The sequence below is a fragment of the Dipodomys ordii genome, unplaced genomic scaffold (genome assembly GCF_000151885.1).
Source record: "Dipodomys ordii isolate 6190 unplaced genomic scaffold, Dord_2.0 Scaffold12, whole genome shotgun sequence".
Lineage (NCBI taxonomy): Eukaryota > Metazoa > Chordata > Mammalia > Rodentia > Heteromyidae > Dipodomys > Dipodomys ordii.
Window position 1 is genome coordinate 994415 of NW_012267228.1, and position 13155 is coordinate 1007569.

A 13155-nucleotide genomic window follows, 5' to 3' on the forward strand; every position below is an offset into this window, starting at 1 on the left:
AAACCTAAGACAGGGCTGTACTTATATTGTACTCTTTTTATTTTTTCCATATATCTTCAAGTCCCTTTGAAACCATCCTAGAAACCACTTCCAGGTTGAGTCAGGCATTCTCCGTTTCCTATTATTTTAATCCCAATATTTGTTTATATAAATCTCTAATTGTATTTTAAACTATCTTGTTTTATTTTGATAATAAACACCATAATGGTCTAGAGCTTACCTAATCTTTGCATAAAATCTAATGAGTACTAAGATACTCTTTTTCCTTTTACATTAATCCATCTATTTTCATCTTTGTAAACTCCTGTATAAGGCAATGGTTCATCGGTCAGCTCAGGAAATGTGATGTCACTAACTTTATATTTTGTGGGAAACCACCATCTATTCCCTGTAATGTAAGCTGGACCAAACTTAGTCATAACTATTGGGGGAATCTTTCTTTTCTTTTTATTATTAGGGGTCCCTTTTTCTATAACCCTCTGTGCTTCTGGGATAACTCCTTCTGGTTTAGTTTAATTCATTAATTCTGCCTGTTGTAACATATCTGGAAATTTTAAATTTCTATATTTACTATGAGCTGCAAAACTGCTTGTGAAGTTGCAGAAGCTTCTGGAGGCAGCATCACATCAGATGATAGATTGATTGGGGCATTGTCCACATTTTATCTTTGGTCCTAGTCTTTATTATTCAGAAAAGCCGTCTCTATTGGACTGGAAAGAAACAACATGCTCTGTTCGCGGATCAATAGAAAAATAGCCAAAACGAGAATAAAGGCAACGAATGTACTGCCGAGAAGAATATAGTAAGAATAAAGGTAGAGGCTATAAAGGTGCAGCCAAGTGTATGGGAAGCCTTGAACCAGCACCCCCTTCCTGCAGGCATGCTTCCTTGAAGCTTATGCTTTGCCTGACGCGATCTCTCACACAGATTCCGCAGGAGGTGGCGTGGCAGATGGGGCCAGGGCACCCCAGGGAAGCAGAGCTTGGCTCCTAGCGAGGCTGAGTCTCTCTGCCTGTGTGGTCCTGATACCCTGTCCCCCCCATCACGCTTCCCCCCTTTAAATTCAAAGGCCAAGCTGACCTTCCGCAGTCCCCCATCCAAGAGGACCAAGAAGTATGCAGCAGGGTGGACGAGGCCTTCTCTGCACGGAGTCATTCCCTGAGCAGCGAAGGTGGGCGTGAGTCCACATCCTCCAATTATCCCCCCTCCTGCCTGCCGTGAGCGCTTAGATAACCATCGTGGGCCACAGGATGAATGCTGAAACAATGCTGGCCTCCCGGGCTATTTTTACAGCGGTGGCCCTGGGCCGGCCGAGCCCCGCGCCTGGTCCCGAGGGAGCCGGGCAGAGAAAGGCCGTGCGGATGCCCCGCCAGACGGAGGAAGAGCTCCGTGGGCTGCCCGGTGGCTCCAGGAAGCCTTTCTGGGTCTGCTGGCTGTCAGATAGTGAAACAATTGGGGTCCCCCGCCCCGAGGGAGCCCCGGAGAGGAAAGAGGCGTGGGGGAAACAGGCTTGTTGTGCCTCTGCCCCTCGAGCCCCCAGAGGCCGGGCTGCTGGGCGAGGTCGGCACGTCCCCTTAGGCCGCCCTCCAGGCTCCGAGGCCCAGGCTCATCACGCCCCGCAGAGCTGAGGTTTGCATTTGACGCTGGCTGCTGGCAGGGCTCGGCTGGGAACTGGCCACCCAGCTGTGCTTTCCTGACGGCCTACGTGTGCCAGGAGAAGGACCGGGCAGGGCGGCCAGGTCTTTGTCTCCATGAGTTCTGCTTGAGTCACCAAGGAGCCAGCTAGGAGGGGGCAAACCAACTGTCTGGCCTCAGGGAGAGCCAAATGAGGGGAGCCGCGCAGGGATTCCCTGGTGCCCTCCGGGGTGGCGTCCAAGGTAGGGGTGGTGGGGAGGAGGAGCGAGGATGGAGACTCTCAGGCTTGTCTGTGGAAGGGACAGCTGCGCTTGCGCCAGCTTGCTTGCGGCCATGTGTTCTGACCTATTTTCTCAAGAGACCCTTGAAATCATTACTCTTCTCTGAAGTCTGGTGTTTCTGCGTTGGCCGCTGATGTGGATCAGGAAAACAGAGCGCGTGCCCCAGGCTGCCTGGCTGGAGTTGGCCGTGTTCACTGCGGTTCATTCTATCCTCTGGAGCGGGAAACTGAGGCTCAGGGGAAAGCAGGAGAGGCCTCCGGCTCTGGGTCTCCCAGCTGTACCCTGACCCCTGATGTGAGCTGCAGGTGAAGCCCTGTGGTGGAACCTGGCCTTGGCACGGTCCTCCGGTGGCAGGTGCGTCCTCCTCGCGCACGGACATGCGGCTGGCTGTGGTCCTCAGGCCTGAGCTCCCGGGAGAGTGAGTCCTGGAACCTGAGAATCAGGAGGCTGTGCCCTGACTCTGGCAGACCTCTTCTAGAGCTGGGGTCCGAGCACCTATGGCCTGGGCTCATGAACCAGCCCCAGGGGCTTAGTCCTCCCTCTGGCCAAGGCAGCTGGGGGCCAGAGGGCAAGAGAGCTGAAGCAAGGGGCACCGGGCAGGCTGAGATGACCGGGAAGCAGTCTTTGCTTCTCTTTGGTGCTGGGGATGGAGCCAAGGCCTTCTTCATATGTGCTGAACCGCATCCTCAGCCCACGGATGCACTCTTACAGGACTCAGTGAAGATACCCTAGCTTCCTGCTACACATATGGGGCTCATTAATAAGTTGCAAATCCATTTCATAGATACCCACTGTCTGCACTCTGGCAACATCCCAAATATCCACGTCTTTGCATCTACAGACTGACTTTTCCCATGTGTCATGCGCAGTGCTCATACATTGCTAAGAACTGTCATTTTATTTCCTCTTCCTCTTCTTCCTCTTCCTCTTCTTCTTCTTTTTCTTCTCCCTCCTCCTCCTCCTCTTCCTCTTCTTCCTCTTCTTCTTTCCCTCTTCCTCTTCCTCTTTCCCCCTCCCTCTTCCTCTTTCCCTTTCCTTCTATCCCCCCCCCCCTTAGCTACAGTTTGAATTCAAAGCCTTGTACTTGCTAGGCAAGTAGCCCTCTTTGATTTATTTTTCAGGTAGAGTCTCAAATTTTGCCCAGGCCCAGATGTGGAGCACCTACTTAACCCTCCCACATAGATGGTGTGACAAATGTGAGACTCCACATCTAGCCTGTTAGTTGAGGTAGAACATTGCTGCCTTTTTGCCTAGGCTGTCCTTGAACTAAAATCTTGCTGATCTCCACCTCCTGAATAGCTGAGATTACAAGTGTGAGCGGCTATGCCCTGCCAAGTTGTCATTTCCTAGACAGATCTCAAGTCAGAAGACAGGATCTCTCCTGTGTGGAGCTGCAGGCAGGCAGCCTGTTACTGGCTGTGTTCTACTCTGGAAGGTGGTGCTGGGCTAGGGTGGGGGCCCAGGGGGCTGGCCTCCGTGCTCCCCCTTGTCTTCTACTTACCAAGTATCCGGGAATTGGAGCCTGTTGCCTCTGGTTTGCAAGTGTGCCCAACGCAGTGAAGCTCTCAGTCCCTAGAGGGACCCCAATGGCTCCTCCTGTGGACTGAGGGGGAAGGGCATTTCCCCTCCCCAGCCCAGAAGGTGGGAGCTGCTCATCGGGAGACAGAGGAGGCTGTCCCCAGGCACCGTGGTGGCCTTGGTAACCCTACATTGTCCTCCTCTGTCCTGCGCAGAGAGCGAGGACATGGCCACCAAGGAGAAGCTGCAGTGTCTCAAAGACTTCCACAAGGACATCCTGAAGCCATCTCCAGGAAAGAGCCCGGGCACGCGGCCTGAGGATGAGGCCGAGGGGAAGCCCCCGCAGCGAGAGAAGTGGGCCAGCAAGATCGACTTTGTGCTGTCCGTGGCCGGAGGCTTCGTGGGTTTGGGCAATGTCTGGCGTTTCCCGTATCTCTGCTACAAAAATGGTGGAGGTGAGTCTGGAGTGGGCTGCGTCTGGAGCCGGGGGTGACCCTGCAGGTGAAGGCCAGGGCAGCGCAGGGCAGCTTCTGCCTGCCTTTCCCCTGTGCTGCCCCCGCCGGCCTCGCGGTGACACTGAGCAGCGGCTGCGTTCCCTTGGGCAGCCAAGCGGATCCTCTAGCTTGCTTGTCAGGTCCCTGTTGCCCAGACCTCATTCACAGCCCCATTCCTCCGGTCTGCCGTATTTATGTGCCTCTTTTTACCTGCTTCTGGTTTTCCAAGTGACCCTCATACAGTCAAGAGAGTTACGTTCCCATCATACACAGTGTAGAGAGATGCAGGGAAAGGAAGACATAATGAATATATATGTATATATATATATATATATATATTTTTTTTCTGTGTATGTGTTCTTTTGGGAACTTGAACTCAGGGCCTAGCTGTTGTCCCAGAGCTTTTGTGCTCAAGGCAAGCACTGTACCACTTGAGCCACAGCTCCACTTCTAGCTTTTTGTTGGTTAATTAGTGGTTAAGTCTCATAGCTGGGCTGCTGTGGCTCACGCCTATAATCCTAGCTACTCAGGAGGCTGAGATCTGAGGATCATGGTTTAAAACCAACCTGGGCAGGAAAGTCTGTGAGACTCTTAACTCCAAATAATCACAGGAAAAAAAGCTGGAAGTGACATTGTGGCTCAAGTGGTGGAACTCTAACCTTGAGCAAAATGGAGCTCCGAAGCCAGGTGCTGGTGGCTCAGGCCTGTAATCCTAGGTACTCCGGAGGCTGAGATCTGAGGATCAGTTTGAAGCCAGCCCCAGTAGGAAATCTGTGAGACTCTTATCTCTAACAGTCTACACAGAAAAAGCTGAAAGTGGCACTGTGGCTTCAGTGGTAGAGTGCTAGCCTTGAGCACAAAGTGGTTCAGGGACAGCTCCAGGCCCTGAGTTCAAACCCCAGAACCAGCAAAAAAGAAAACGAAAAAAAATCTCAGATTTTTTCCTTCCCTGGGCTGGCTTTGAACCGTGATCTTCAGATCTTAGCCTCCTGAGTAGCTAAATTACAGGTGTGAGCCACCGGCGCCTGGCAATGAAGATAATTTATCAAATGTAAGGTCTCGGCCTAGAGGGTCTGGTTAGTTGGTGGGTTCAGGTTTGGATGTTTTGGTTTTGTATTTCTGCCTGCTAAGGGCCCTGGGGGAGGTGTTGGTCGGACAGCACTGGCTCCCTGAGGGGTTGGAGGTGACCTGGGCCTTGCAGGGCAGCAGAAGTGGGCGTGGCCTGCATTCTGCTGGGCTAGGAGAGCCACCTTTTGGGGACCTCTGTCTTAGAGCTGATCTCTTACCCTTTCATAGGTATCTGGTTCCTTTGGGGCTCTGAGTGTCCTGGACGCTCCCAGAGCAAAGCCTACATACAGACCTTCCATGCTTAGATAGCTTCTAAGGGCTGTGGGCCTGCTGAAGCCACTAGTAGACATCTGTGCCCTCCTCCCCCACCTGGCATCATGGCCCCACGCCAGGGCCACCCCCTTGGCTTCTCACCAGGGCCCCTCCTACACCTCCCCGCTGCTGGCTTTGGTGTAGGAGCCCCGATCCCTGGGCCTAGCTGTCCCTGTTCAGAGGGACACCGTGGAGAAGGCAGGCAGGTGGAGGCATCTGCCAAGATCTGGTAGATTTCGAGATACGGGCAGAGGCGGGCACACTGACAGGAGGTGGTGGGGGGTGGAGAAGGGCCGAGCCCGTGGAAATGTCATCCACCAGTTCCAGCGGCTGGGGGCTTGGCAGGTAGTGCCCTCACCGCCTTCCCGCAGCACCCCGACCTCGCCTCATGCCTCTGCTCCCCGCAGGTGCGTTTCTCATACCGTATTTCATCTTCCTGTTCGGGAGCGGCCTGCCCGTGTTTTTCCTGGAGGTCATCATAGGCCAGTACACCTCAGAAGGGGGCATCACCTGCTGGGAGAAGATCTGCCCCTTGTTCTCTGGTGAGTGTGGGGCCGGGCCCCTGGGCTGGGGCGTCTCCTCTACCAGGTGTCAGGCCCTTGCCACACAGGGAGGCTGCACTGAGAGTGGAGAAGGGGCCACGGCATGTGCCGGGCACACGTGGCCGCTCGCTCTGCATGGCCACGCTGTGCCTGCCCCTCAGGCACCAAGAGCTGTCTAGCCAGACCAGGAGGTTCTGTCCGGGTTCAAGACCCATTTCCTCCACTTCAGTTTGGTGACTTTGGGCATATCACATTCCTGCAGTTTCCTCATCTCTGAAATAAAAATACCATGCTGACCTTCACAGTGTGAGTCACATCCAGCAGCCCAAGTGCTCAGCGAGCACCAGACGAATGGTGGCTTCGCTAGTCCTGTGCAGAGTACCTACTGTGCACAAGAACGTTAGAATGTCAAGTATGAGAGTCTCTAACGTCAGTCGCTCGTGCAAACATTTGTCCATACCTTAACCCTTTCCTCCACTAAACCATTAAAAAATTAGAACATTATGGGCTGGGAAAGTGGCTCAGTGGTAGAGCGCTTGCCTTGCATGCATGAGACCCTGGGTTCGATTCCTCAGTACCACATAAGCAGAAAAAGCCAGAAGTGGTGCTGTGGCTCAAGTGGTAGAGCACTAACCTTAAGCTGAAGAGCTGAGGGGCAGCGCCCAGGCCTAGAGTTCAGGCCCCACAACCAAAAAAAAAAAAAAAAATTAGACCATCATTGTCCATTCATCTCCCCAACTTTCTAACTAACCAACATATGTACATATTTCCAAACAAGTAAGTGTGCTTGATAGATATACCATGCCTCCATCTGCCCACCCCACCCACACATCCTCCCACCCATCCATCCACCATCCATCTAGTTATCCACCCATTTGTCCACCTACCCACCCAACCCATCCATTCATCTACCTATTCTGTCCATCCATTCATCCATTTGTCTACTTACCCATTCATCCGTTTATCCATCCAGCCACTCATTATCCATCCATCTCTTTACCCATCTATCCATCCAACCAGCCATCTAGCCACTTTCCTATCCATCTACCCACCTGTCCCGCCAGCCAGTCGCCCACCCATCCAGCATGTTCACTGCTCTCTCCCTGCCATCCCGCCATTCCATTTCTCATAGGTCCATCCCTCCAGGCACCCATTCAACCTACAAACACTGCTGGTCTCTGTGGAGGGCTTCTGACCAGAGGCCTTCCAGTTGAGCCTGCGGTCATGGTCGCGGTGGCCTTCTGACCCTTGCTCATCTCGCTCACCCTACCGCAGGCATCGGCTATGCATCCATCGTCATCGTGTCTCTCCTGAACGTGTACTACATCGTCATCCTGGCCTGGGCCACCTACTACCTGTTCCAGTCCTTCCAAAAGGAGCTGCCCTGGGCCCACTGCAACCACAGCTGGAACACTCCCCAGTGCATGGAGGACACACTGCGCAAGAACAAGAGCCTCTGGGTCTCCCTCAGCGCCACCAACTTCACCTCCCCCGTCATCGAGTTCTGGGAGTAAGGCCACCTCGCGGGGGGGGGTTGGGGGTGTGGCCAGGGCGGGGCGGGGCGGGGCCAGGGGCGGGGCCAGGGGCGGGGCGGGCAACAAGGACAGCCACCTCCCCTTCCTCCCGGGGTGGGGGGAAGGAGGCCGCTTGTCTGGAGACAAATCCATGCCTTTTGGTTTCTGACAGGCCTGGGAGGAAACCCAGTTCTGTCATTCACTGGCTGTTTGAATTTAGGAAAGTTGCTCCGGCCCCCTTGATGAGCCTCAGTTTCTTTAACTAATTGAGAGGGGTGAACCCCCCAAGATTTCCCCTGACAGGGAAACATGTTTGAAAATGATAACTTTTTTTTCATTCACACACACACACACACACACATATATATATATATATATATATATATATATATACATACATACATATATATACATATAAGTGTGTATATATATATATATATAGTATGTGTGTATATATATATATACTAAAATGTATGAAGGAAACTTGTGTTTTCTAACATATACTATAGAAAGGGGTTTATAAATCTGTGCAGAGGGAAAGGAAAATATTGGAAACTGCATATATAAGAATATATACTCATATACTCATGTATACTCAAATGAAAAGGTGAGTCAGTAGAGCAAAAATAGTACCAGTTAGCTTTTGGTGCATAACAACCATTCCCAAACCCGGTATTTGTTTAGCTAGCGGCTGCTTATTGACAGCATTGACCATTTGGCTCAGCTTGGCTCTTCTGTGTTAGACGCCTGTGTGTATCTGCCCGCAGCTGTCCCGAGGGCAGCACTTCTGGGAATTGGCTGGGCCTGGCCGGGTGTCAGGAGGCCAGGGACAACTGGTGTGTCACCTAGCAGGCCTGAGCTTGTCACAGGAGTGACAGATGGGCAAGCCCGGTTGTGAGCTTTTTTTAATCTCTGCTCACGTCATTTGTGTTAAACCCCCTGGGCCAAAGGGAGCCCAGGACAAGCCCAGTTCAGGAGGTGAGAAGGTCATCTCTGCTCTGCGTGAGAGGAGGACAGCGGCCACCTCGCGCGCTTGGCCGCCGTGTGGGAGGGAGACTTGCCTCGGAGAGGACACGTAGCGTGGTGTGTGCAGGCAGATGGGGATGCATGTCACGCCCAGGACAGGGCGGAGGGGGGGGGCTGTCTGCCTCACCCCAGAGATGCCCGAGTCATCTTGCCTGAGCCGTGGGCCGGCATGGAGGGGAAGGAGGAGGAGGAGGGGGAGGAGGAGGCAGAGGGGGAGGAGGAGGGGGAGGGGGAGGAGGAGGGCTGAGACCACGGGGCACCCCTCCCGCGCTTGTAGCTCTGCTGCTTTCCAGGTGTCTGCTCACCTGATGAGCCAGCTCGGGGACAGGTTGGACAGGGCGCTGCCTGCTCCCAGGCCCCTGCCATGCTATGGGGTCGAGCTGGAGACCCTCCAGGGAAGGGTTGGGGTCTACCCCTTGTGTGTGGGGCCCCTACTCAGTCTGTGTCACTCATGGGTCTTTGCCATGCTCAGGGGCGGGTCCCCCGGCCGCCTGGACTGGGGGGTCTTTGTGCGTAGTTTCCTCTTCCACACAGTCTGCCCCCCTCCGCGCCCTCACTTTAGATAAGGAACGTGCGCTCCATCCTTCTCAGGTGGATGGGGCCCGAGGCCGCAGACCGGGCCTTCTGTGCGGTTCTTGCCTGGACACCGGCACCACACCCGTCGCTGGGCACCGTGCACCCGGCCTTGTTGCCCCTGCTGAGGGTGGGCTGCCCCTGCTGGCTTGGCCGGGCCAGGCCCTACCTCTCCCCAGACCTGAGTGGTTCCAGCTCTGCAGGGTGGCAGGGTGAGCGGCTCCCGTGGGGGCAGCTGAGGCCCTGTGCCCTGTGGGCGGGCCACAGTATACACACAGTTTACATCAGGCCCCCATAGCGGCTACACCCAGCTCCCCACCCCTGGGGTCCTCACTCCTGACCCCGTCCACAGCCCACAGCCCCTCGGCGGCAAACGAGCCCCCTTCTGGTGTGCCTGGCTCCTGTCGTCCGAGGCCCCAGGGGTCCCAGGGAAGAGCTCAGTGTCCGTCCTCGCCCGTACTTTTTTCAGGGCCCTTGCCTTCCTGAATCTATTCTGAGCCCCAGGGCTCCCTTTTCTGGCCAGGAAGACACGAGGCGGTGGTCATCTCTGGGAAGTTCAGCGATCTGTCTGGGCGCCCAGGCCCCAGTGCAGCCGGCAGGGTCTGCCCTGTCTGGACAGCTGTCAGCCGAGCACCCTCCCCCACCCCACGCTCGCCCTTCACCAGCCGGGTCTAGCAGAGCCTCGCATCAGCATCTGCCTGCTCCGTGCCTCCTGTCTAGACTCCTAGGGAAGGTTGGGGCTCATGAGCAGGAGCCCCAAAAACAGGCTTGAGGGAAGGCCCGGGACCACCCCATGCATGAGGAGCTGGGGGCTGAGCCCAGGAGCGGCCAGGCAGGGGCGTTGTCCAGCTGAGGCCGGCGGGAGGGCTCATGACGGCATGCCCAGCGTCCTGGCTCGCAGCCACGCAGCCCACAGCAGCAAGTCACCACCCTTCTTTGCCCTCATTTCTCCACCTGCAAATGGCCAGCCACAGCGGCTGGGCTCTGCAGGATGAGTAGAAGCTCACTGGGCAGTGTGAGCAGCTCTGGCCGAGGGAGAGCATTCCGGAAGCACAGAAGAGGTGGACTGGAGAAGAGTTGCGTGGGGCAGAGACAGGAAAGGGGCCACGTCTAAGCATTGTTCCAGTCATGGACGGGGCAGAAGGGAGTGGCGTGAGGGAATCTGTGTTCTGGCACCAGACAGTGGACACGTTCTCTAGCGGAGCCTTTTTAACTGTGTCCCAGAGACTTGAAAGAAAGAGGCAGTATGTGAACTATGGAAATGGATGGCTTTGGGAACCCCTACTGCAAAGGCCCTGGGGCAGGACTGTTTAGCCCAGGAGCTAGAGGTAAAGGGGCAAGATGGAGGATGGTGGGGAGTGGACAGCCACCTTGGGAGCGCACAGGGCAGGCCCGGGAGCCAAGTCCACAGTCACAAATCCCTTCAGGTGGTGCCTGGGTGTGTGCGTCTCCAGAGGCCTGAACTCCACGCGCACGCCCACCGCGCCTGCAGCGCGACATTTCCCTTCTCAGCCAGAGCTGCTCAGACTCTCAACAAGAAGCCACTGCGGGCCCCAGAGGAGCGTTTCACGCTGGCCTCGTGGGGTGAGGGAGGTGGCTTCGGTGAGAAGCAGGGCCAGCCTGTCCCGAGGCCAGTCCTGGAGGTCTGAGGTCACGTTTGTCCCCAGGCCCTGGAGGACAGGCGGGGCCAGGTCTGGCTAGGTGCCCTGATCAGGCTGGAGCCCGGCCTTCCTCCCTGGCTCCTCCGGAGCCCCTGGGAGCTCAGCACGGATCATTAGACTCTATTAGAATCAAAAGACGTGAGTCATATTTGCAAACAAGCGGGCTCGGCCCATCTCCCCGTGCAGCTGTCAGCCGGCCGCGCAGGGCAGGGACGCGGGCCCGGGCTCCGGCGGAAGGCCCTTTTTATAATTGTTGCCTCCGCCGGTCTCCAGGGGAGAGCCGAGGCCAATAAATGGCTGGCCTGCAGTCAAAAGGAAGCGATTTGGCCCACTCCAGGACGTATTTACATCTCTGAGTGCCGGCTGGACGGCAGCAGGGCGGCCGACTCCAAACACACGGCCAGCCCATTCTTCTTTGGATCCTTCCCTGGGCTGAGGCGTTTCTTTTCTTGGATAAGAACATCCCTTGCCAGGCGCCAGTGGCTCCCGCCTGTCATCCCAGCTACTCAGGAGGCTGAGATCTGAGGATCGCAGTTCAAAGCCAGCCCGGGCAGGAACGTCCATGAGACACCTATCTCCAGTAAACCACCAGAAAACCAGAAGTGGTGCTGTGGCTCAAGTGGCAGAGTGCTCGCCTTGAGATGAAGAGCTGAGGGACAGACCCTGAGTTCAAGCCCCACGACTGACCAAAAAAAAAAGAAAAAGAAAAGAATGTCACTTACCTCCAGGTCCCCGAGGGATGAGGCCTCCCCCAGGACAGGGACGCCTGAGGTGCTGGGGGTTTCTGCTAAGGACAGCGTCAGCCTCACAGAGGGCGGCTGGTACCCAGGCTTAGTTCCTGAGTGGGTTCAGGTGAATTCTGCACCTCACTTTCCCCCACCAACCAAGTGGGTGTAACTAACCCTTTTACTGCTGGCTGAGTCCTGAGTGTCACCCGCCCTGTGCTCCGCTCCAGGTGCAGGCCCCACCCCCAACGCAGACACCATAGAAGGCTGACGTACATGTCAGGATGTTTGAAAGGAGCCAGGGCAGGGGGCCGTGACCCAGGGCGTCCGGGAATGGCTGTTGCTCAGGGCAGTAGCATCCGCACAAGGCCTCGAAGGAAAAGACCTAGGCAAGCTGCGGAAGCGTGTGGACGGTGCAAAGGTCCGGAGACCCCCTAGGCCAGGCTGGCAGTCGCCTGCTCTGCTCGCTTGGAGACGGCAGCCTGAGCCTCCCCGCTGCGCGCTTAGATCCATGAGATCCGCGGGCCCGGCCTCCCCGGCAAGCGGGTGCCAGCTCCTGTTTTCTGGCAGAAGTATGAGGGGCACACAGTCCCAGGTGGGGTGGGCAATGTCAGGAAGAGGAGGCCAGGGCAGTGTGCTCAGGACCAGAACCTCGCCCCGGTCACCTGGTTGATCTGTCCCACTGGTGGATGAGCCCCACCGTGGAGGTCAGGGGCCGGAGGCCAGGCCAGGAGTTGCGGGTTTTATTCATGCTGTAGCTTCCAAGTGCACACAGGGTGGAAGCTATTGTCCTCCTTTTTATTTATTTTTTGCTGGTCCTGGAGCTTGAACTCAGGGCCTGGGCTCTGTCCCTGAACCTGGCTGGCTGTGCTGAAGGCTGGTACTCTACCACTTGAGCCACAGTCACACTTCCAGCCTTTTCTGAGTAGTTCATCAGTGATGAGGGTCTCCCAAACTTTCCTACCCAGGCAGGCTTTGAACTACGATCCTCAGATCTCAGCCTCCTGAGTAGCTAGGATGACAGGCGTGAGCCACCAGTGCCTGGCCAGCCATCGTTCCCTTTTGTAGGACAGACAGGCCACGGGGCCCCTTCTGCGTGGGAGTGTGCTTTCCGAGGGGGAGCCGTCACCTGGCACAGGGCTCAAGCCTCGGCGGGTCTTCGGGAAGCTTTGCTGAGTAGCCCAGACTGCCCTCAAGCCCACCATCCTCCCGTCTCAGCTTCTCTAGTGCTGGGATTAGAGGCATGCACAACCAGGTCTGGCTCACAGTCAGGGTTGGGCAGAATAAAAGGGACAGGGCCCATAATGCTGGGTGAGGGTGACTTCCCCTTTTACAAATGGGGAAACGGAGGTTTGGGGACTTCATGACCCAGAGTTCACCTGGCTTAGGAGGGTTTTGCATATGCCAGGCCTGTGCGTGTGCCGCACATGCCCCGGGCCTCTGAGCCCCATCCGCAGCCCTCCATCTGCTTCTGACTGCCCAAGACAAACAAGGTTGCGGGGGCCTGCGCGGATGCCCCAGGCTGGCCCCTGACCCCTTCCTCTGTTTCCTCGAAGGCGCAACGTGCTGAGCTTGTCCCCCGGCATCGACCACCCAGGCGCTCTGAAGTGGGACCTCGCTCTCTGCCTTCTCTTAGTCTGGCTGATCTGTTTCTTCTGCATCTGGAAGGGCGTCAGGTCCACAGGGAAGGTAAGCTGGACACCTGTCCCCTGCCTCGGGGAACAGAAACACTTAACACAGACCGACTCCCCTCCCCACCCCCCCCCAAAAAAAAAATCAAAGAACTCTTTTTTGTACCTTTTAAAT

At 56.0% G+C, this 13155-nt stretch overlaps 1 protein-coding gene across 2 annotated transcripts in view; it reads left to right on the forward strand.

Annotated features, from left to right (window-relative positions):
* The window catches only part of Slc6a6 (solute carrier family 6 (neurotransmitter transporter), member 6), a 52067-nt gene that overhangs the window by 17612 nt on the left and 21300 nt on the right, over positions 1–13155 (forward strand). The window contains exons 1-5 of one of the 2 annotated variants that reach the window (XM_013010473.1): positions 1103–1171; positions 3650–3889; positions 5716–5850; positions 7126–7360; positions 12906–13038. In XM_013010473.1, coding sequence (XP_012865927.1) covers positions 3661–3889; positions 5716–5850; positions 7126–7360; positions 12906–13038 — 732 coding nt within the window. In that variant the 5' untranslated portion in view covers positions 1103–1171; positions 3650–3660. Of the gene's footprint in view, positions 1–1102; positions 1172–3649; positions 3890–5715; positions 5851–7125; positions 7361–12905; positions 13039–13155 lie in introns of those variants that run through there. The other variant, XM_013010472.1, reaches the window with a different exon arrangement.